Below are 23,879 nucleotides of genomic sequence, written 5' to 3'. Positions count from 1 at the left end.
AAAAACAATCTTGTTATTGAAGGGGAATGCAGTTTTACATCAGGAGTGCATCAAATCAATAAAGCTTTCCTCAAGCTTTATTAATTGCTTTGCATTGAGAGTGGAAGCTGCTTTCAGAGCACTCTTGAAAAGTCTCTCTGAACTCATGAGCAGCGATTCGGCAAATTTCAGCCTATTGAGGTAATTGATGTGTTGCTAAGACATTTCCGTGTGTTAGCATTTGTCAGAAAGTCAGAAAAGAGCAATGAATAAGAGGAGACGGGGTTAACAATGAAGCCAGTTTTAATGGGCCACTGAAAGGAACTCTTACAGAATCCACACTCACGTCAGGCCACTGTTGGACCCTCGCGTCGTGGAACGACGCCGTCATCCCTCGCACTAGTCCCACATGCACTGGCTGTCCTGCACTGCACCACACAACAGCGCAGGTGTCAAAATCACTCTACATGTGGAAATAAGGTTACAAAAGAATATCAATAGAACTAACAACAACAATTATCATAATATGAATCGTTAAATGGCTGTCAGCACGAGTTATTATCGCAATATATTTTTCCCTTCGTACACTTTACATACAATATACATCTATATTTACTTTATTTTGTGTGTATTTTTTTATTTTTTTGTGTTTGTTACTGACAGCAGTACCATAATGCTGATGACCTTTTACCTATAAGAGGCAGGGTCAGATATTCCAGTTGTGATTGGCTTTAAGGATGTGGGTTAGTTCCACCACAGGAACTAAAACACCAACACACATCATACATACGTCATACACACACACACACACACACACACACACACACACACACAACTCCTATGATGGTGAAGAACATAAATACACAAGGAATGACACTGAAGATGTGTTGATGGAACGTTTTACGCCAGCAAGGGATGCACGCGGAGCATTGGTGTGACTGCACACATCTACGTCTGAAGGTTGGGTAACACTTAACGTTACATTGCAGTAACAACGCTGTAACAATGTGGTGATAGTTTGTCTTAATTCGGTAATGTTATGGCAAAGTCGTCTCGTTGTTAATGCAATTTCCAGCTTGTTACAGTAATACCATGTAATGTCCAGGATACTGATAATCCCAACCTTGAATTTCAGGTATCGGTTTTAAGACATTCATATTCCACCAAGCTATAACCGGAGATGTATATGAAATGGACACAGTGTTCTACTCTCACAATAAAGTTTAAATCTTCTAATTTCCTCCAAATGGGAAAATAACTTACAAAGTTGACAAATCACGTGATGTTGAAGAAATCCTGACACTAATGATAGAAGCGAGGGCTAGGCTCATCCTCCTGGAGACTTCCGTTTGCAACCAGTCGCCCCCTGGAGGCTTAAATGCTACTTCCATCATATTTCCTGTCCTTCACTTTTCCAAATGCAAGACTGTGTTTTTAATATTCAGTCTAAGGCTATAACGAGCAACTTCAACAACATTATGCTCCAACTGCATGGGAGACGTCCTGGTCACATGACTCTGCACACACCTGTGCTTAGTGAAGCATGTACGTCACATTTAGGCTTTACAGATGAAATCAGATTTGACTTTTCATCTAATTTGGTTCAAAATGGATGATTATCATATTATAATGCTGAAATTCAACTGCTTTTATGACCTAAACACACTTTCCATTGTTATCATCAAGGTATTACAATTAAATAACGTCCCTATTACAAAGATATATATCCAAACAATGACCACACTATTACTATATTGTTACTGTGCTGGAATGTTAAGTGTTGTTTTCCTATGTTAGCTCTACAGTTCCCTGGTTTGTGCTGAAATAGTCGTCTGCGACTCCTACAGAGCTCGGCCTAGACAAGCTGCTCTACTTTGTGCACTTAAAAATGAACATAGTATCCTCTTACTTTAAAAAAAAAAAGGAGTCAGGTGTTCCTGGCTCCTAGCTTTACGTCTAAGACAAAGGAGGAAGAGCATGGACATGAAGAAATTAAAACCAAAAAAAAAACAAGAGGAACCTCAAAGACATGCCAAGGAGTCTTGAAAATAAGAAGAAGAAAAGAAAAGAAAAGGCAAATATGTGGCTTTTAAAGCCGATGAGAGGTAAAGCCTGTACCCACAGAGCTAGAATACATAGTGAAGGATGTAACTGGCACTGCCCAGAGAGAGACATGGAAATCCAACGTACTGATCCAACTATACTGAACCCTACAACCTTCTGACTCAGGTGGAAGAGGAGAATAAAGATCCCCTTCTTCTCATCTCCTCAAGCTCCTCCTGTTACACTTGGGTCTCACTTCTAACGCGGCGAGTCTTCCTCGCCATCGTCGCCTCGTTAACTCTTCCCGTTACCGCCTCCGTCTCCCTTTCACCACTAACCACCTGCTTCCCTTGTACACCCGTCTGCTTCTCCACCTCTCCCTCGCTCTCCGTGTCTCTCTTTGGGTAGGACTCTCTGTGGGCACAGGCTGCGGGTCAGCAGGATCCCGCCAGATCACCGCTGACCATGTCTTTGTCAGGCTTGGCGTCGAGAGGTGCTGCGCCCCTCTGCTGCTGGCTCTGGAACTGGAAGTGTGACTGAGGTAGGGGCGGGGGCTGGGAATAAGCCGGTGGTTTTAAAACAGTCTGGACCAGAGGGACAGCCGGGAGCAGGGGATGTGGCTGGGGAAAGGGATGGAGATAGGCAGGGGGTGTGATCTGGGACTGGGGCAGCATTTGGGACTGGTGCACTGGCGGAGGCGGCAGAGGGTGGGGCTTGGCCTGAGGCTGTTGCTGGATCTGGACCTGCGGGGGCTGGTGGTGAGGGTGGTGCTGGAGCGGAGGGGAAGCGGCTCCGTTTTTACTGAGGCCACAGGACTGAGCTGCACAGTGGATCTGACGCAGCGTGTCCACCGCCTCGCTCTTAGCGTGCTTCAGCAGATCTGCCTGGCCCTGTGATTAACAACGAGAGAGAGAGAGGGAGAGAGGGATGGAGAGGGAGAGAGAGAGTGAGAGAGAGAGAGAGATAGAGAGAGAGAGAGAGGGATGGAGAGGGAGAGAGAGAGTGAGAGAGATAGAGATAGAGAGAGAGAGAGAGAGAGGGAGGATGCTTGTTAAAATCAAGAATGATCTGAAGCAAAAATTTAATGGCAGTGCAAGCACTAAATGAGCTGAACAAATTCAGGTATTATCAGTAAGGACCTGTGTGATAATGAGGACGTGCAGTGTCAGCGTTGAAAACTGTACGTACAAAGTCAATATGTTGACACAGACATTTAATATGTGTACAGATGGAGTCTCTGCCACAAAAGAACAACAATGAAGACACCCACAAACTAAACACTGGTACGAATACTGACTCTTCGTAAAAAGTTGTTATTTTAAACTATTAGTATCAGCCTACAATTACATAACTGGTGCATCACCATTGCTATTTAATTAGGGCCCGAGCATGAATGGCAAGGGGCCGAAACGGAACATATTGTTGTCCTTCAGATTGTTATTATTGTTCTGTGGCTTCCAAAACTTGGTGGGAAGACGTTACAGCCCAAGACGAACAAAAAAGTCGATTGTAACCATGGCCTCAACTCAACAGGATGTCGGGCATTTTGAATTTTGGCGAATTGCACCCTATGTAAAAAATTGCACCCTATGTATAAAAAAAACGGCAGATTGGTTTCGGTTACAACATCCACAGCCAGATGTGAATAATAAACCCACGATTGCCAGTGACTGGACCTACAAACAGATAAGAGTGACGATTAGTGAGCATTTAGTATCAGTGCACATTAGTTATTAGCATTTAGATTACATTTTTCTATCATACACTTTCTAAATTGTGTCTAATTAAGTATAGATTAAAAGGTAAAATGTGCAACAGGGGAATAGTTAGAGCATTAACTAACATGTTCCAGGAGGGGGCAGTATAAAGCCACAGTATGAGGTCCTTTTTGGTCGCTGGCCAACTGCTCCTCTCAGCTGGTGAACAGTGCTGTCATATGGTGATAGTGTTATACTACACTTCTGTAATTTATCTTGGAGCGCCCAGGGATGAAGACATGCCATATGTGGAGGAAGTGGTCAGGCAGGCGTCCCGCCATACAGCACTGTCGAGTCAGTCTGGGCCACTGCCACGGCCGCTCGCCTCCCTAAGCTCTGCCATGTGGGAATGTGGTGTTTTTTTTTCCACACTGGTGGGTGTTTCTGCGTGTGAGGTGTTTATATTATTAGATCTGGCAAACAAGAGAAAAGAAATCTGACCACATGGTTTTACCTTCTCTCGCTCAGGTCTTTTGCCAACGCTCTCTCTCTCTCTCTCTCTCTCTTTCAACATCTGCCCCCCCCCCCCACAGAACCACTCCACTCTGGACTCTATCTGACCCACTGTGACAGCTCAATGGGCTAACATTCCTGTGAAGAGGCACAGACTGACCTGTTCCGTGCCAGACTGAAATGTAGACGTGCGAGGGCCACAGTTCTCGGAGCCAGAGGGCCGAGAGCAGCGTGTTTGAAATACTGTAGGTATGAGTGAAGGTGTGTGCGGCCCTGCACACACACACACACACACACGCACACATGTGCACACACCACTCATCGTCCTGCTCCCAGGTGATTATTAATAAACTGTAAGTGTCATTTTATCTTCGCCACTCCACTGGTACACAACCATGTGCATGAGCAAGTCATAGGTAAAAAAATAAAATAAATAAAAATTATGTAACTCGTGAGTCACCAGGCATAAAATGAGATAGCGAGAAGCTTGTTCTATGCGGACAGAGTTAAATCAGGACGGAGCTTCTATATTATAACAACTGGCCTGTATTTACAGAAGCTCAGACAGGGGAACCATCAGATCTCACCACTATATCCTCAATCAATCCTATCTTATACAGAATCTTCTCCTTGTTTGGCAGAAATACAATAGTAATTAACCTGACAGTAGCAACACATCACTATTATTGACCTTTTTTTCTTTTTTCTCTTTCGTCTGATTGTTATTTAAGTAATAATCAATTATAAATGTAAACTTGTTCGGTTTATAAAATGTCAGAAGATGGTGATCAGTGTTAAACAAACGTGGAAATGTTGCTGTTCTCGAAAGTCTTATTTTGTCCACGAACCAAAATGATTAATTTCTTTGACAAATGAAGAAAATAAACCAGGAAATATTCACATGTAACCCTGAGAACACTTAGGCATTTAGGCTGTTTTTTTCATTACGAGAATATGCAATATGTTGTGTCTTATATATTATATTATATTATATCCTTTTTTTCAATCTGATAAAAAAAAATATATATATACATATTTTCAATTCGTGAGATTACTGTGCTGTGATAACATGGCAATGTGTAGTAAGGTGGTAATATTGCAGCAGATGTTAATGCGTTATTAACAAAGTAATATAATAATTTGGAAATGAGAATTACTGTAGAACAGTAACACAAACTGCAGCCTCTCAAATTAAATCTGTAAAACTTTGACTTAACAATACATAAGAAGATGACAAAAACCGAATTTTTTTTAAAGTCTGAATATGTGACGTCTAAACACACATGTCCATATAAGGAGTTGTGTATTATTCCCACGGCAATTTACCATGGGTCCACCTGCGGCGAATAATTTAGTAATTGATTAATAATCGATAAATCAAATAATCGCTGCAGCTCTCGTTGTCAATGGAGGCAACTTGGACTTTGTCAGGTAACTTGAGCGATTCATTTTGTCCAAAAATGTTGTTGAACATTGTCTTTTCGTAGTTGTTTTAGTCCCACAAGCATTTCACTCAATGTACTGTAATGAACGCAGACATACACACACAGGCTCTAAGGATAAATAAAGGTTAAATGGAAAAATGACTGTGTAATAGTAACATGATGTGATAGTAAAAGTGATAAAAGCGACATAAAACGAAGAAAAAAACAACCCAAAGTTTAAATTTCAGCATCTGGAGAGGACGATGGTGGATTCTGTCAAATAAAAGATGACACTTTGGATTTTCTGACTTCAAAGACAAAGCTAATCAAAATATGAGCGGACAGTAACAGAATAATTCATATTGACCGTGACTCCAGGTTGCACTCTTCAGTGTCCATTATCCCGAATCAGGCAATCAAACATCTACCTGACCCAACACTCAGAAAGACCTAAGCCAATTGGGAGCTTCTTCACTCAATGCTAAATGATTTCAGGGAGATGAGATGAGATAAAAATATCCCCGCTGCTCTGTCTCCACTTAGCCAAACAGGCTCACTGTGCAATGCACAGCCTGAGCAGCACATGGTGGGTTTTTTATTCTTTTTTTTCATCAGTGCTGGTTTTTACTAACAGTGCTCATAGACCCAATAACATGAGGGCATTAGGGGACCTTATGTCCCATGTTGTGGGACAGGCAGAGACAAGAAGTCCTCATTTTCCAGGCATGTCCGAAAGGCTCAAATTCTCCTCGTGGGGAGAAATGCAGCAGCCTGTGTGTGTTGGCAGATAAGTGTGAACAATCCAATCATATCTTATCAAGATGTTACATAAGCAAATAAATGAAACAGCACTTGGATGCAACGGCAAATAATTAAGAGGTTTAGGGATTAAATAGAATTAGCTCAGGGAGCTTTCTTAAAACACCATGTAGTTTAATCTCTGGAACAGGGTTGAGCGCTTACCCAGCTGGTTATAGTTCCTGAGATAAATCACATGTTGACATGAAGCAGAGGCATTAATCGCCGTGTTACACGGACAGACTCTGTGGATCTCTGTGGATCTCTGTCGAGTTAAAGTCGACGTCAGCGCGGTTTGGTTCATCTCACCTTGAGCACAGTGATGTTCCACGCGTAGCTCTCCATGGCTTTCTGGAGTTTGCGGCCTTTCAGTCCCTCCTTTGCTCCGATGCGATGCAGGTCCTCGTGGAAGTCCAGACCTGGACGGAGACACACGTGAAACACACAATCATTATTAAAAACGTATTCATATTTAAATAAGTCACTTTATTTTGCACATTTTTATTGTGTACAGTGTTGATCTCTATCTCAGGAAACAATGGCACATATTTTAATCTCAGCATTTATTCCTGCTCTTTTATGCAGATTAATTCCCTAGTTAATCTATTTTTTTTTTTTTTTTCACATTTTAAAATGTCTAAATGATTTTTGATCGTCTATTATTTTAAATTCCGCAGGTGCACCCTTGGTAAATTGCCGTGGAAATAATACACAACTCCTTATCTGGACATGGACATGCTGAGTCAAATGAATCATTTTATATCGCATATTTTTAAAAAAATCCTAAAAACGATGATTGCGCAAAAGTCACAAAATAGATATATTTATTTTATTTTTGTTCATAAAAATGAGCCAAGTGAAGCTTGACCTGTGACACGTTTCCAAATTTCACAAATTTAATTATTATTATTAATAAAATTATAAACGTAAATAAAAGTTATAATTTCATCAGATTGCCTATAGGTTGTGCTAAAAAAAAGGATATAAGACACTGTATTGCACTACTTAAAGCCTTTATATACATTTTAACATAGTAATGGAAACAAGCAGCCTAATTGCTCTGTGTTCTAAGGATTAACTAGCTTATAATCTTCTGTGTGGTTGGAAAACTACATTTTCATGTTTTTTGTCTTGTGAAATAAAACGTTTTAAGACAGATTTACCTTTGATAAACATCTTACAGAGGGCACGACAGACAATTGTTTGAAACACAAGTCACAAACAGTGAGATAAAAGTGCTTCATGCTGCTTTAAATACATATATAAATATAAATAAATAGACTTTAAAGACATCATAACCACTGGGCCAATATTAAAACAAAAATATATCGCAAGAATACAAATAAATGCATCAATAGTGTATGTATCAAAGGTGCAACAGATAGACATAGATCCATATCATGACCAACTTGCTCCATAACTTTCCTTTTTTTTTTTTTTTAAGGAAATCAGTGAATCTGTTCAGTCACGTGACAGAAACACAATCATAACATCCATAACAAATGTAGACAAACAGTTTCTTGTCTGCTTCTTATCCCTTTTTCACTTTGCACTGCGACATATTTTGCACAACAAACAAACAGCTAACTCCTCAGGTCAGTGTTACGGCGGTCGATAATGCTGCATTACCAATTACACCTCTAATTAATCCATCTATAGGTCCGGCTTAGTTTATCCCGGGCAGATGATGACTAATCCACTGGCTTTCAAGAGCACACTCCACCTAAAGCTGCCTCTTTGTCAGTCTGTCCCTGACAACTGACCTCATGTAACTCCAGCTTTGATTGACCGTCGTGCAGACTATTGACAAAACATAATACACTGTAATTTACAGCACTGGCAGTAACTTACTGTTGAGTCCTCACCTCTTTGCAGTGACTAGTTGGTGCAAACAACTGCCTGCACCATTCAATCAATGTGGGCGAGCTCCATAACTAAAGAGACGGTGACACGTTACATTACTGTGCTGTGATAACATGGCGATGTGTAGTAAGGAGGTAATACTGCAGCAGATGTTAATATCCAGATAATTACTGTAGAACAGTAACACAAACTGCAGCCTCACAAATGAAATCTGTAAAATGAATTAAATAAGTCGATGTGCAGGTGTTTTTTTTGTTGTTGTTTTTTTTTGCAGGACTACTACTTCAGCAACACCAACCAGCAAAATTATACCCCCCTTAAGAATAAGAATAATAAGAAAAATCAGCTCATGTGAACAGTGTGGCTCTAACACTGTCTGGGGAGTTGATGTCAGAAGGTTGCTCTGATCACACTTCCTACCAGGGTTTCCCTGCAGTGGAAGTGTACCTAACAAACTGCCAACTGAGTTTGCAGCACCTCAATTGTTGTAAAAAACAATCCTTTAATAATTATTATTATTAATAATAATAATAATAATAATAATAATAATAATAATAATAATAATAATAATAATAACAATGATAATTATAATAATATTAATAATGATAATAATAATATTAATATCAATAATAATAATAATAATAATAATGATAATGATAATGACAATGATAATGAGAATAATAATAATAATAATAATAATAATAATAATAATGTCCTACTACAATAGCTGAATTAGAGTGAAGGAAACTTCTTATGTTAAAAATATTGGTTTAATATTCCATTCAGCACCTTATAGGTTCAATGTTGAGCTTTCTGTGACGACCGCACACCACACTTAATGGGCAGCTGTAACGGCGCTGTAAATGGTCTGTACTTATGTAGTGCTTTTAGAATCTTGATGACTACTCAAAGCAGCTGTGCACTACAGTTTTGTCATTCCCCCGTTCACTCACACTTTCATGCAGCGCATTTTCTACAACTCATCTTTTTTTTATACTCATTCACACGCTGCCAGCACAACCATCAGGAGCAATGTGGGGATAAGTTTCTTGCCCAAGGACACATCAGCACGTAGGCTAGCGGAGCTAGAACCGACAACCTCTGAGCTGAAAGACGACTCTCTCTACCACTGAGCTGCCGTCGCTGTAGCTCCTTTAACCCTTTAACACCTAACCCTCAAAATGTCCCTCTGGACTTTTTTTGATTCATCTCACCATAAAAGGACCAGAAAATGTCCTGTAACTAAGTGCTTTTGCCCATTATTCCCAGAATAACTTCCAATATCTGGCAGTGAAGAAAAACTAAAAGGTTTATTTAGGAAAACACTGCGGTTACAATAACATTTCTTTCAAGTCTTTGTCTCTCAATGTGCAACAACTGGCTTTGACGTGCAACCTCTCAGCCTTCAGAAACCATCGTGTAACTACGGTAATTGTGCAAAGTGTGCTTGTGCAAACGTGTCGTCCGTACGATAAGCTCTGTGTTAAAGGGTAAATTAGAAGGTTTCGAGGTACAGTGTGCAATAATTAGTCTAGTGGTGAGACAAGTACGGTGGCCTTCACATACCAGAAAGGATGTAAACATTCTCTCTCATCTCTCTCTTATTATTCCTTACTCTCGCAGCCACTTTCTCTCTCTTCTTTGTTGTTGTATGCATTAGGTTTATGCGGGAAAAGCCATTCAACATCGGTTCATACCGACGGCCTCTGTAAATTCATATACAGGCTTATTCTGTTTCTGAGCCTTACAGTTGTATTAGCAGAGCTCAGGGTTGATTTGATCTTGTAATCTGGAGTAGTTTATGGGCTGTTGTTGCTGCTGCTGCTGCTGCTGCTGCAGAGCTGAGCTGAGCCACGGTGGTTTCTGATCACAGGACTTGGGGAGAGAGGCAGGCACGGAGCCGAATAAGAGATGAAATTAGCTAGTGGCGGCTTGTCACAATACGGCCTCTTCAAGCATTTAATTTACCAATTATCGAGCATTTCCTCCCTCTAACAGTCCCACAGTTGCTGTTCTTTACTGTCACTTAAAGTCTTTGAAATCCGAGCCAATAAACAGAATGTGGCCCCTGTAGCAGACTTGAAGGAAGAGAAAATGTAGTGCTTTGAACAACAGAGAGACGGAGGGGGGACAAAACTATATCACAGTAGAGTAGACACACATACACAGACAAAAGCATCCGTCTGGATTTACAGTCTGCAGAGAGTAGAGAGGGTCCCCCCCCCCTCTTTGTAATAAGAGCTGCAGCAACATCTCTTATGCTCCAAATAAATAACGCCTGGACAAAGAGCATGCGTGAGAGAGAGACAGAGAAAAATCTGAATCTCCAAAGAGGATGTGATGAAAAGAAATGATGAAGCCAAAGAGGTGAGAGGGAGAGAAACAATCACATCAGCGTTTCATTAGTGTCGAGTCATACACGCTGCAAAGCCTGAGCACAATATCACGACTGAAAATACAGAGAGAGAGATTTTCCAGCTGCTGAAGAGGCTGGGAGAACACTAACTCTGTGAAAATCCGAGGGAGACAAAGAGAGGGACATGTTTTTTATCCCCTGGATTTCCACGGAAATGGAACGGTGTGGCCACAAATCAAGCCAGCACAGTTGTCAGCCAGAGAAGCTCTGCATTAATAAGTACGGTTGCGCTTGCCGAGAGAGACAGCCTGTTCCCTGAGCCTTCTTTAAAGATCCACTGGGTATAATTTATTGGCAGAAAGTGAATTAACGGCAACAAAATAACCACTATCTTCACAATCAATTTGTCTGTTGATTATATTATCGACGTATTGTCGGAGCAAATAAAAGCAGAAAATATTAACATTTGAAACGCTACACAAATCAGGCAGCTTCTAAAAAACAAAACCACTCAATCCGATTAATATTAATAATCAAAATAGTTGACAATCTAGTAAGCGGTTAATGATCATCCCTCTTTCATTTGATAATATATTTGATAATATAACAGCACTCTCATTTACAGTTATATTAACATGAAATAAAAATGAGTACATCAAATATTGACTTAATTATTATTATTATTATTATTAATAATAATAATAATAATAATAATAATAATAAAAAAACTTCTAGTAACTTAGGAACATTAATCAAGTATCTGAGAGAAACCTTTGTGTGAGCTGCCCAGAGTTCCAACTCTTTGCTCAATATGTTCTTATTTGGCTTTTAGTCCCAGTTGTGCTTGATATTTACTTACACTTATTTCGATGTGGGTGCAGGTAACATTTTTGCTTTATTTAAGCATGCACAGCACTTTGGGAAACAGGGGCGACCTTGAGCTTGACCTTCTGTAGCAGCCCAAAGGGACAAGCCAGTCAGGATATGTGTTACGAAAGTGGAACATCAACATGCAAACAAAGAACAACCTCCCTGACGTGCTTGGAAAATGGGAGGACCTGTGTTTGTTACAAGCCGCAATGTTACCATTAAATGTCACCAGTTCTCACACACTGGACCTTTAATACTGTCAATGCTGTTGTCAAGCCAGACCAATGAATGCCTCACAGCCTCAGACAAAAACAAAAGAGACGCTCAGAAGCACAGAGATGTTGTATAAATGGCTTAATTAATTCCCGAGTTGTCTCTCAGGCACCGTATCCTCTATAATGGCATCGGAAAATCAGTCTTCCTGATGACAGACAAGCTCACTGAAGGAAATCCACTAAGTTATGACATCCAGGGCAGCAGAGGCTGGTTAGGAGACAGAGTGGGAGTTCACAGATTAGATTTGCATGCAGACTCATAGGAGTATACTGTACACACAGAGACACATTGAACACAGTGGTCGCATCTGGATGTGCCAGAGTGTGTATCCCAGCTGTCCGTCTGGTCCCCCATTAGCGGTGTGTGTGATGTGGAGCCATCAATAGTGCCCAGGGGGGACCATCAAGCACCTCTCCATCCTCATCAACACGTCAGCTTCACTGCCCAAATCAAACTGATTAGCTGCAATAATGACCTGGCATAAACTGAACACAGGAAGGAGAGAGGCGACAGAGGTGGGGCTGCTGGGAAACAACAACCACAGCGGCTCAAAACTGTCCGTTCTTGTGACCATTATTGTGACGCCCAATGTGCCAAGTCACTTCGTTTTGCTCGGATTAAAACATTAAAAGGCACAAGGTTAAGTCAGGTTGCTCATTCCTGATTGCAGCCTGCGTGTCATTGTGATTACGGCTTTGTCACAACAACAGCATTCAGCTGATGAGCCCAGCACAGTGAGAACAATGTTAGCGGCGAGGGCAAAAAGTGTCTGATTTAATCAAGTGCCTTAAAGCTGCAGTGCGTAACTATTGGCGATGGCGTACTCGGACACTGTTTTGCAGCATTTATCCCGTCAAACTGATGAATGACTGCAGTAGACTTCACTCCACTCTACTCACACTCTGTCGGTCTTTACATTAAATAAATCACTTCCTGTGTGCAGCGTGAGGATGTAGCTGCCCCGCCCACTGCTCCACTGACTCCCAGAGAAGCTGCGCTTCCGTGGAAGTGAGGATTATGCTGCATTTGTCCAATCACCGTCGAGGTCACCGCAGTGAAAAAAGAGAAGAGTTGAAGCTGCGCTTCAAGTGGTTTTAATGCGGAGTCTGCTACAGGAATACGGAAATCACGCAAGGTGATTATCATCCGTGATAAACAGCAGATTCTGAACAAACTAATGAAACGTTCTAGTCGAGCATTGAAATATAAATACGGTCTCCCCTGGACGTCACTGCGTCACTTGGTCCTGACTCACGTGTGTGTGTGTGTCACACGACAACATCAGTTTGTCAGCTTTCGATCACAACCACTGAAAAACTATCTTTGTCTTTGACACTAAAGGAGGGTTTACATACTGGAGCTTTAATCAGCAGTCAACTCATTTGACAATGGCTTGAATGTAATAATGTAATGGACAAAGTTACCCATGCAATCGCACATTCTCTGACAACCCATCATCTAACAGTACCCCTCCTCCCCCCCCTTTACTTCTCACACAGCCATTAAGCCAAAATTATACCTTTTGTCTTCCACATCGACGGAGACAAAACCTTTAATTCCTTGTAAATCTACCGTCTCTGACTTCTTGGTTTCCAGTAGCAGTTGCCATTGTTCTTATCAGCCTGTGCGAAGTCATGTGGCTTATGAGACATCTTCTGATGGGCACATTCAGTGCTTTGTCAGTCTATCAAAATAAATTCATGCCTTCCGACCCGACAGAGCGATGACAGTGTTCAGCCTGTTTGCGGGCGAAACACAAAGACGACAGAAAGAAAGCCTCCTCTATGTGAAATGGTGCATCATTTTTTTTAGGGCTTTCTGACTCGTGGTTGTAGTATTAAATTGGAGTGGCTTACCTCCGACCTCTTGACCTTTCCATTTGTCACACGTTCAGCGATGTGAAGGTCAAGTTATATCACTGCCACAATGAATAATTCATGCTCTCCAGCAACTCGGTGATTTTGTTTAAGGCACTACACCGCACGATAAATTAAAATACACTATTAAAATAACACGGTCAGATGTACTCACTTTAAAATATGCAGTCAATTACCCTGTTAAAGCTACAGTGTGTGTGTGTGTGCGTGTGTGCGTGTGTGCCAGCATTTGCCACCGACACCTGATGAGACAGGAAGCAGATGGAGAGGACAAAGAGCACGCTGAGCAGAGGAGCAGTACAGGAGTGTCGGAAATAATATTGGAAAAATAATTAGTGCATTAAAGAGAACAGATTAATATGGAATATTTAAAAGTCTTGTATCAGGCGTCATTATAATTTCCTATATTCTCTCTATATATCTCTATGAAAAGCACGATAACATAGATAAACATTTATGTTTTCTTCAGAAATCTTAACATGTTACACATTCTTAAAAAGGTTCGACATGCCACGCTCAGCTTTCAAAGACGTAATGAAACTAATATCACATAATGTAACGATACAGAAGAGAGCAGGAGTTATCACAGAGTGACGTAACACTCCTTCCTCCGCCGTGTGTTGTTAATGAGCCTCCATTTTGAAAAGTGGTCGGTCTGTTGCGTTAAAGAGGTTTACATAGTTCAAACATGATAAAATAGTCAAATGAAACATACGTTCGTGCAGCGAAATAACAAAACAGAAATAACAAGAACATGCCTTGAAATAAACTAATTAAGAATGATTCAGTGTTTGAAAGGTTAGTCGTCCTCCCTGCTGGAAAGGCTGGACTCACACACACACACACACACAAACACACATATATATATATATATATATACATACATGTTGAATTTTAATGCAGCAAGTCGCTCAGCAGTGACATAAAGTTGTTCAAACCCTCCAGCTGAAGCCAATCCTCCAGTTATATTGAAAAAGAAAGCTTTTTTCCTCCTGGACTTGTACATAATCTGATGCATACATAACGTTACAAGCCTGTTTTCTTGTTAGCATGGCCGACACACATGTGCGTGTGGTTGTTATCACGATCCTGTTTGCTTTGCCGGCTTCCTCCTTCCCTCCCTCTCTCCCTCCTTCCCTCCCAGGTTTTTGCATTTCACACCCTTAAATAATGTGAGGAACTGCTGTGGTGCATTCTGAGCTACTATTAATTCAGACCATACATTCCCACTGGCCTACAAGGTGAACACTAATTTAAATAGGTAATATGCAATCAGCAATAGGTCAGAATCCACAGCTCCTCTTCCTCTCATAAATTGGAATTTGGTCATCGGTGTTGTCCGGCAATCTGCAGTGAGACGACGTGACGTGATCTCTTGCGTTCACTAATTCAAAATGCAGTTAATGTCTGGATGCACGACTGAAAAGACACAGAATCATGTGTGTATGTATATACAGTGGTTGGTGGCTTAGATTGAGGCATGTGTGTTAGTGCCGGGGGCAGAGGAGTGGGAGTAGGCGATATGGGGAAGTGCTATGTTTGGCATGCAGCTGAGGCCCCTCAGCGCTGTCGCTCCAGCCCTCAGCCTCATTGTATCCATCATTCTTACATAATCCTGCTCTCGTGTGGTAAACTCGTAACTGCCAATGAAGGAACTTCCATGTTTTCACTTTAATTAGATTCCAAGGATTACAGTGCGCTCGCTTCTCCAGAAAAGTCTTATGAAGCCCTTTGAAAATAAGTTGAATTATCACAAAACAAAGCTGATTTTCTCACTGTAACTTCCTTTTTATTTTTGTTTTTTTTGGGAGAAACAAAGTCTTCCCCTGGCAGCAGCAGTGAGTAAAGCATCAGCCTTTGGTCGTGTGAGGTTTCAGCTAAACTTCCCCAATCATCGCCTTTGAAGATGCCTTCAGCTCTGAGCGCGGGAACCGTGCAGCCCAGGGACAGTTAAGCCATTCAAAACACACCCCTGGTAACTGCACGGCACAAATATCAGCTCGGGCTTGTTGTGCTGGGCATGTGGGCATAGCGGACTTAAATTGGCTTATCAGCCTCAGGATACTGGGCTGCCATGTGCCAGAGAGCAAATCTCCCAAGTTTACTTTGGAGTCATCTGCATGCACAAAGTAAAAATGGCTTCCCGTGTTTCTGCCCAAAATTATACAAACATATAAACCTTTAACGTTCATTTAAAAGCACAGTATGCAATTGCTGCCATTAGGGGTCTCTCGATCAAATAACAAAAGACCTACATTAGCTGGTGCTAAAATAAACAGCTTTATTTTTTGCGGTAACGGAATAATTGAACTAATTACAATAAAATGCAGCGCGTTACTATAATTAAGCTCACTGAAGCTGTTTTCATCCAGCCAAACTCTCACAGCCGTGCAGGAGCTGCATAAGTAATGATGATTGGCTAAGGAAACTGGAAGTACCTCATAGAGATAAAAAGGCAAGAATGTTAACATCAAAAGCTCTAAAATATCAGTTGTGTTTCATTGTTCTACTATTATAAACATCCATCCATCTTCTATAGCTTTATCCTCATGAGGGTCGCTGTGCCAATCTCAGCTGACATAGGGCTACAAAGTAATTCAAATATCTATAATAATGTATTAAATGTGAAAGATCGTCCCACAGCAACAGTAAAATAGTGTAGATTAGTGTACAATGTTTTCTGTTAATAACTTATTCTATTTCATTGTCCATTCATTGTCTATTTCATGTCCATTTCATTCATTAAAGACATTTAATATTTAGTAATTGAGCATACAATTTAAATGTAAAGTTAAATGGTGGCGGGCAGTAGCACTGCTGTTTTAAGATACTTTAATGCAGAGAAGTTACATGGTATTTCTTCTATTGTTTTTATTTGCACCATTCTGTCGGAACTTAAACTGCAAGTGCATGACTTATGTTACTGTAAACGACACCTGTACATGACCACACCCCCACCGCCCCTCTACCACATAGTTGCAATAATAACTCCAACCGTTTGCAGCCACCTTGATTAACTAGCGCGACGATGCCGCTGTGTTTCGACCTTGCCTCTGTCAGACATGGCGTACATACAAATCACTTCCTGTGTGCAGCACAGCAATGTTGCCAGAGGACATTGAGACTCATAACACAGCTACAGAGAGTCACATGGAGCGGATAGAGGGAAGGGAAGCTGTGATTGGCCATCAAGACCAATCCCGGACAATAAAGGATCCTTATTGTCATAATACAACTGAAATTGCACAACAAGGTCAGACGGAGGGTTTGATCAGAGCCGCTGCGACTGAAGGGACCAACCTCACAGAATGTGTCTAACATACTTACATTCATTCATCAACCGGAGAGCTCAGAGGAAACCCATGCAGACATGGAGAGAACATGCAAGGTCCCAGAGTGGGAATCAAACCCAGCACCTTCTTGTTGTGAGGCAACTGTGTACAGTGTGAAGTACGTATGGTCGGTATTTTTTATTGCACTTTTCTGGTTTTCTCGATGACCACTCAAGGCTGCTTTACACGACAGTGTTGGCAGCCATCACACCCATTCACTCACACGTTACAATGGAGATGTCCAACGTGCTTCTATTTAAACAGGGGTTTTTCACCGGATTAACTGCTGAGTGGTGAAGAAGCAAAACAAATGAGAGGCAATTAGTGCCGAATGTCAAATAGGCCGGAGAAGATCGGCCACTTGAGTTCTTCATTTAAAGCCATTTGTCTCCTAATGAGCTTATTAAGGTCAATTTTATTCTCTCTTCTGAAAAACACAATTCTAACAAAGATACTTTAGGTTCACCCCCCTTCTCTGTGTTTTGTCATCCCTCCCCTTTCGTTTCATTTCTCTCCTTCTCAAAGGACGTTTACACTCGATGTCCTCTTCCTCCCGCAGCTCAGTCTGTGTGGCTGCCAGATTTATTTTTCCTTTTTCTTTTTTCTTCACCTTTTCAATGACATGATAACGATATGGTGAAAACTCATTGATAATGACCCAATCTATCAACAGCTGCTGTCGACGGAGACGCTGCTGGAGTGAACACACTGCACTAATTCTATTAGATAAGAGGATGTGGCACATAACACGTGATGCAAGGTCTAATAGTGTATGAATCATACGGTTTTTCATCAAAACAGAGGAGCTGAAAATAGTCCTCTCCAAAACAGAATTTATTTTGTTTTGTGTCTTATGATCTTATTTTTCCAGACTAACATATGAAGATATGACAGCAAGTGACATAATTCCATTTGACTAACACAAAGCTTGGCCTTGAGTTGTGAGTCATCTCTCTCTCTCACTGCAGAGTCTATTGTGTGCTTCTCTGGCTTGTGTCCTACATTTGAAAAAAAAACAACAACAAAAAAACAACAACAACCCAGAATCATCTCAAGCTGATAGCCAGGAAATTGTCTCCAGGTGTTGCAGCTATAAGAACTTTGGCACGTTCCTGTGATGTAGCATACCTGCACGTTGTGCTTGTGTGAGCTTGGAGTAGACCACATCAGCTGACTCGATTAGCGTCCTGGTGGTTTGGATCATCTAGAAGACAAAGATACATGGAGTTAGTTTTGCATCTTAGCAGAGTCATGCAGAGCTGGGATGAGGCCAAACACATGGGAACTTCATATAGTTTTAAAAAAAAGGAGCAAAATGAAAAATTTACGGGAAAAAAATGAAAGTGAGGTGTCTCTTGTTAGGCTGTAACCTTCAACCAATTCCACCCTTTCACCAGCCGGGGCTTTTGTTTATGTGTACATTAACAATAAAGCCTCAACCAAATGAGCTCTTATGTAAATGTGTTCATCTGATTACTTTAACTGCGGGACACATCATCATCGTTGTCGGAAGAAGTGGATATTTTCCAATTAACCGCGTGTGGGCGAAAAACATTGTCGGGATTTCCTTTTCATTTGGCATGAAAGAACAAGTGAACTTCATATTGCAATCATGGGAAAAGTTAAATTGTAAGCAGGCGGTTAAGTCAGTTGCGCTGTGTTCAACTTTATAAGCCTGTAGAAATGGAGAATATATTGGTCTGAGCATGTGGAGTACACTGGACTCTACTAATCTAATTTAACTGAATTTATACACTGTACATATAATCTCAGTATAAGCCCCTTCAATCACTTATGTATGTGGAGAGACTCCTTATAAATGATTTATTCCAGCATCCCCACGCTCACTGCACCATTTGTTATGGACATACAAACTACACAGTAATAACCTGACCCGTGTAAAATCTGTTTATTATATACACGAACATGTGTACATGTATTATGTCTGAATCTGTTAAGAGCAGTGGCGGCTGCTGGTCTTTGAAAACGGGGGAAGCTCATTTCGGGCCCAGTTATTTATTCATAAATTCAGCAAACGAACAACAACTAGAACAAGGAAACTCAATAATTATGTAACAGCTTTTTTTATTTACAGTGTACATGTACAAAATGAAAATGGTCCATATCGCCGGGCAAATAACACACAAAGACAGGCTATTTGTCTCCAGACCTTGCTTGCAAAACTCCACACAGGACTGAGGCAGAAAAAGCTGCGCTGTTGTGTATGTTTCTGCAATGCTGTCAATCTAAAACTGACTCCACCCGTCAGACCGTTCCTACCATGAAGAAGCCCACCCACAGAAGCCCTCCATTGACTCCCAGAGAAGCTGAGCTTCCCTGGAAGTGATGTTCTTGCCGCATTTGTCCAATCACCGTCAAGCTCACCGCAGTGAAATAAAACTATTCTGTGCCGCCCCATAGAGAACAGTTGAAGCTGAGCTTGGAGTACATGTACTGTATAGTGTTACCACAAGGACGGATGCAGGTGCCTATTTTCACCTCCACTTTTGCAACTGACCATCACAGCGTGGTGTCGCCTGAGCCGTAAACATCATCCCACAGGCTGATGTGAAACGGCTCGAGCTGCCTTGCAGCAGTGAGGAGGAAGATAATGAAGTTTCACACTTCTGTTAGCAGGGAGACAGGAAGTGGACTCTGATACTGTGGGTGTGTGCGTGTGCATGCCTTTTCTTGCTCTGCAGTCCTAATGAGAAGTGGTGTCAGTGGAGAGAGTGAGCTCAGTTTGGACAGTCCCTTTAACAAAGGCGATGTGTCAAACGCACCCGATCAGCCCACACTTCCAAGAATTTATTGATGTGAGCAATGTGTGACGACAGCATTATCATCACTGACAGTTGTAGCCATAACGAAAGTTAAATGGAAATGATTCCATGCGACTGGGTCTTGAACCTAGATTACTTCCTGTTGGTGCACAAAATGTTGAGTTGACAAAGAAGCCCAAGTATAATTTATTATAATTATACATCAAACTGAATTTTGACACACACAAACAATGGCTAATGAAGCATTTTGGGTAAATATGTTGTTGTAAAGGTTAAAGAACGAATGGAAACATGCAGCGTCAACACGTGTTTACATGCCCACACTGATCTTCAGAATGACAGTCACAGTGTGCTTTAGCTACTATATGATCAGCTCAAGGTCAGAGCCCATATGTGGGGTTGAATTAATATAATAATTAATAAATAATGAAATAATTAAAAAAATATTAAAAATAAACTGCATATTTAAAAATAAATAAATAAATGAAAATGAATTTAAAATAGCTTAGCTTTTTATACAAATAACAAGCATCCAATCAGATAACAAGGGTATTTTAGGGTTTAAGGGTTGATATATGTATCTTAAATACAATAATCTAGGCTTCTTCCACCTTGTCTGAGGAAAACATGTTGTGGAATGGAGCGTGAGAGTAGCTCTGACATCACCAGGAAGCCCCTTGCTTGATCTGGGCCTCGTAAAAGCCAAAGTAGCTCAGTTTTGGTGCTGCACGCTGCGTCACTGCTTATGTCAGCAGGAAAAAAAAAGAAAAAAAAAAAAACCCAGCAGATAACCTGAGCACAGCAGCATAAACTAGACAACCTTGTTCCTCACTCGTGAGGGACCCACTTCACCAGCTCCCACTGAGCTTCACAAGCAGCAGGATGAGGGGGAGTAGACACCGCGGGTGATAACTAATTACAGGCAGAGTTCTTCAAACCCTCTTTTTGGGCTGTGCCAATGTCAAGTGGTGAGAAATGCAGTGTTTTTATAGCGGAGGAGGCAGGATGAAGAAGGACACGGGAAATTATACAATGAGCAGTTGCAGCTTGACAGACTGACTTGTCAAATATGCGGTTTGGGCCTCGTTTAAATTCCTTGTCAAACACACCCAGCAGTGTGAAACCTCAGTCATCTACTGTACCATTAAGGGAGCGAGATAAACATCTGCTTTTCTTTTTCATTTTGGTAGGAGCAGCACCTATGAAAATCTGCCGAGTGCAGGAAGTGCTTATCACATCACCACAAACCTCTGATATCAAACCTCGGAGCCTGAACGCTTTGTTTATCTGAACCTTCAGTAGTGCAGTGTTGTGCACTGTGAGGTGCGATTGCCTTCACCAGCCATTCTCAAACTTAAATCTAACTATCGTTTGCACAGAGGGATGATTCAAAACTCTTATCAAGACACACACTTTGTTTCCTGCCTCATGCCTGACCCTGCATTACCGTCAGAACCTCGATAAGAATTAGTGACTTCTTTCCCACATGCATCAGGGAACTATGGTGGCCTTCGCGTACCAGAAAGGATGCATCTCTTCTATGTTTGTAAAGTACGCTTAAGTTTCAAAATGTAAAAGGCAGCTGGTCCATCGGTTACGGCGACTGTAGGAACATGATGGCACAAGATGGCGACCACAAGGACTCAAAACAAGGACTGATTTCATAGCAATTATGCACTTAGTCAAACACGCTTGTGGTTTATTTCTGCCAATAAACGCTCTTAGATGGCACACACTGGACATGCTGACCTCTGGTCTTCTGTCATGCTTCACCAGATGTCCTCAGACTTTCTTGTTTCCCAAAACACCTGCTCACCTGTGTCCAATTCCCCATCTTGGGAAGCATTTCTCATGTACCTCATTTGCTAATGTCTCACTCTGATCACAATGAGAACAGATCGGAACAGTCCTGAATGCACAGAAACTACATTCAGACGTGGTTTGAGGATGAATTTGTGCACATTTCTCAGCTGCAGGAAGCTGTTGTCTGACCAGCAGTAGTTTCACAGCTAATTTGCAGACACAAAAATGCCACAAAATGAACACTGAGCACTCGTGTTGGGAATCACAGGGTACCTCACATGACACATGGTCCACAATACCAATAATATGAGATAATAATAATGATTCTGTGATAATCAATATTGCGAGACAACCACATAGCGATAGATAAATCACGATATCCGTCTAACTGAAGAAAACTAAACATCCGTGAAAATTCAAAAGTGCAGGTTTCTCAGTTTATTCACAACACAGAGAACAGAGTGCATAAATCTATTCTCCCCCATTATCCGACTGTGAACTCCATCTTCTTTAGCCAGGTAACTCCCACCCAAGTTTCCCTCATTCAGTTGAGCAGTGCTGCCGTGAGGAGACATGGACTAACAACGCTCGGTGAGTGAAACGGACAGGGTTTACTTTAGAGCAACTTCATTTATTAATCAAAATATCCATATTTGCCCTGACGTAGTGATTATCTTATTGCACGAGGGGAGGGGAGCGTGTCTCTTCTTTCTCTCTCAGTCACTAGCACTTGACACACACAGAGACGCACAGATACGCTGACAGTAGACTCATCTGTACAGTCAGGCATAATGTTGTTCTTGCAAACAGAGAGACATTTCTTTGCCAGCCTGTGCGTCTGACCCCTCTGTGCTCCTACGACCAGCTGAGATAAGGCGTGTCCTGCACTAACTCATATTTCCGCACAGCAAAAAATGCACGTTTGACACAAAAATTCAGATTTATCCACAACAACTATTCAGGTTTCAGTATGAAACCATTGCATTTCTGGTACATGTGCATGTGGATTATTCACCATGTCATAGGCGGTGAGCACTTTGCGCAGCAGCTCAGGAACCGGACCCTGAGCCTCCATGGTGGGGTAGGCCTCGCTCAGGTCCACCGTGACCCTCAGTGACCGCTCACTGTTCATCAGCCATGTAGACACCGTGAGGATACACTGCTTCATGTTGGCCGCCGGGGTCAGGCCACACAGTTCCTTGAAGGACACCAAGGCATTCTGGGAAGAAAACAACCACAGAGAGCGATAGTTATATAAGTACAGTGTGGACGTGTGGGAAAAAAATGCAATCATTATGAACAATAAATGTTATATTTCTCTGTATAACTACATAGGACTAACTAGGTCATTGTCAAATCATCAGGTTTATAATGGAAGGACCTTGAGTGAGGAGATCTAAACAGAGCGCTGATAATTCAACCATCAGACCACGAACAAGATAAAATACTAACAAGTGTTTTGTGAAGGAGACAAAAATCTGCAAAAATCTGTTTCCCATAAGTTAACTTTCAAGTTTTCTCCTTCATCCTTCTTCATATGTGAAATCTTCATATCTAGGTCGCTACTACAAATATTTATGTTAAAGACGATAACATTTTCCATGTTGCGCTCGCGCTGTGACACGGATCACTGCACATCTATTCAATGCTGCTCTATAATAACATGTCGACTGTAACAATAGCAACAATAGAAGCCTTATTTATATAACAATCCTGACGATGTTTTTCCCCAAACAATGTTCGCAAGTAAAAACAATAAAAAAAAAAACATAAAATAAATAATCATGCCACAGTCTGGTGGTGATAAAAATCACGGACAAACAAAACCCAGTGAGCGAGAGGTAAATTACGCAAAAGACAAGAAGGAGAAGTCAGGGTTGGAGCCTTGACAGCAGAGTAGCACCGATAGCAAATCATACGTTTTATCAGGGGCCGCTGCTGTTCATTTGAAAATCCACCACTTATCACAAGGTTAGTGATTCAAACCTTGAGCTCCTCTGCGCCACATGGTGAAGTGTGTGTTTATTTGTGGAGTTTATGAATCACTTTGGAGGAAATCATCTGTCAAATAACGAGGAGCGGCGAATAAATCTGCCAGCATTTTGTCTCGTTTTTTTTTCTTGTCACATTTCCAACGTGTTTTTTTCTTTAGCGTTTACTCTCGTCCGGTCAGGTCTCTGCATCGCTGTCATCACTGCAATTTAGGGCTTAATAATTATACCTCAGTATTTTTTGGCTATGTCCGCATGTACCAGATACGTATTG

General features: G+C 41.3%; 1 protein-coding gene across 1 annotated transcript in view; it reads right to left on the bottom strand.

Annotated features, from left to right (window-relative positions):
* Positions 1 to 264: 264 nt before the first annotated feature.
* The window catches only part of plcl5 (phospholipase C like 5), a 100,578-nt gene continuing 76,963 nt past the window's right edge, over positions 265 to 23,879 (bottom strand). The window contains 4 exon segments of the mRNA XM_058653216.1: positions 265 to 2,912; positions 6,764 to 6,873; positions 18,157 to 18,232; positions 22,630 to 22,833. Coding sequence (XP_058509199.1) covers positions 2,457 to 2,912; positions 6,764 to 6,873; positions 18,157 to 18,232; positions 22,630 to 22,833 — 846 coding nt within the window. The 3' untranslated portion in view covers positions 265 to 2,456.

This window comes from Solea solea, chromosome 16 (assembly GCF_958295425.1).
Source record: "Solea solea chromosome 16, fSolSol10.1, whole genome shotgun sequence".
Classification (NCBI taxonomy): Eukaryota; Metazoa; Chordata; class Actinopteri; order Pleuronectiformes; family Soleidae; genus Solea; species Solea solea.
This window is presented reverse-complemented; position numbering and strand designations above follow the sequence as displayed.